The sequence below is a fragment of the Bidens hawaiensis genome, unplaced genomic scaffold (genome assembly GCF_021521415.1).
Source record: "Bidens hawaiensis isolate Kalapana, Puna unplaced genomic scaffold, B.hawaiensis_p1.1 tig00052452_1, whole genome shotgun sequence".
In the NCBI taxonomy this organism is placed as follows: Eukaryota; Viridiplantae; Streptophyta; class Magnoliopsida; order Asterales; family Asteraceae; genus Bidens; species Bidens hawaiensis.
In genome coordinates, this window is record NW_027499434.1 from 6,526 (window position 1) to 8,221 (window position 1,696).

General features: G+C 43.8%; 1 protein-coding gene across 1 annotated transcript; it reads right to left on the minus strand.

Moving 5' to 3' along the window:
- Positions 1–730: 730 nt before the first annotated feature.
- Positions 731–1,330, minus strand: LOC143599635 (uncharacterized; the record flags this gene model as incomplete). Its single annotated transcript, XM_077077544.1, has 1 exon — positions 731–1,330. A coding segment is annotated over exon 1 (600 nt), but the record flags the coding sequence as incomplete, so codon positions are not given.
- Positions 1,331–1,696: the final 366 nt, after the last annotated feature.

Here is a 1,696-nt window from a genome sequence, read left to right on the forward strand (position 1 = left end):
GAAAAGTAGCAGCAAATAATAAAAAGTATACAGTTCGGCTGCTCCATCCCCACACTTAAATTGTGCATTATACTTCATGGGGTCATTTTTCTAGCTCTCTCAATCCTGCAAAAACTTAAAAACAAAAACAAAGAAGAACTACAAAAAACTACGTTAGTGACACGACAAGACTCAAAAATAACGGTAGGACGAATATACAAACTCTACACTTGAGTTTTCACTCAAGACACTCTACTGTGTAAACTACTTGGCTGTCCAAGTTGAGCTTCCTCCACCTCGGTCAAACTCCATGGACCTCCAAGAAACGGCATCACGATATGACCATTCATCTTCAATCTCATTCCTCTTATCTCCAACTTTTCCACACTTCACAAACTTTTGCAGGTCACCACCTCTCTCTCTATCAAACTCCTCGAGAACTCGCGACCTCTCTCTCCTCCTCCAAACAAACTCTGACGGAACGGGGGTGCTCAAGACGTGGATTCATGCCCGGAACAAAAGACTCAATCGCATAAACGAGATGAAATGGATCAATGAGACCGTCTTGACCACTCGGGTGTCTCATGGATTTAGCAACATAAGTGACACTATCGTCGCTGGCTCTAAGAGTGATCTTACCTTCAAAAACATCAACAAGTGCCCTAGCAGTATGCAAGAATGGACGACCTAAAATAATAGGAACTCACTCATCGGCCTCCATATCTAAAACCACAAAATCTACGGGGAAAACCAAATTATCGACTTTCACGAGCAAGTTTTCTATGATCCCCCTAGGGTACTTCACCGAACGGTCAGCTAAAGACAATGACATATGGGTGGGTGTAAGTTCTCCTAGGTCTAGCTTCTCAAACAACGAATATGGCATCAAATTGATGCTAGCTCCTAGGTCCGCTAACGCTTGGCACGAGGTATCCCTACCGAACAAACATGGAACAGTGAAAACACCGGGATCAGGTAATTTTTTAGGTACCTTATTGAGAACTACTGCTGAACACTCCCCATTCAGTGGAACGGCCGAAAGCTCCTCCAGACTTTCCTTTCGTTTAAGAAGATCTTTCATAAACTTGGCATATTTCGGCATATGCTGGAGGGCCTCGATAAACGGAAGGTTAATTCTAAGTTGCCTAAACATATCTAAGAAGTTCCCGAACTCTCTAGTAAATTTCTGGTTCTTAACACGGGCTGGATACGGGATACGAGCATGATCTATAAGTGGTGATTGCCAAACCTCTCTCGGTTTCTTCTCCTCACTTGCTTTAACTATGGTCTCACTGGTTGGTGCGGTACTTGTTGGGCCTAGCCTAGGTTGCACCCTCCTAGGAGTCTCCATCACTATCTCCTAATCAACTAACTCATCTCTCTCCTCTACCTCAATCTCTCTCTCCGGACCTAAAACCCTACCACTACGAGTAGAAATAGCATTTAACTGAGCTGCCGGATTTTTCTGAGTGGAACCCGAAAACTGACCTGGGCGTCTCTCATGTAAACTTCGAAAACTGACCTGGGGTCTCTCATCTAAACGTCGAGTAGAGCCAATTGTTGATTCTTAAAAAGCAGGTCATGATCGGCAAGAGTCTTTTGAGTAACTTGATCTCTAGTAACGATTTGCTGCATCATCTCGTCTAACTTCTTACTCAGATTTGGCCCATTATCCCACCTTGACTACTTTGATCCCTGCTAAACAAGTGATCATGCC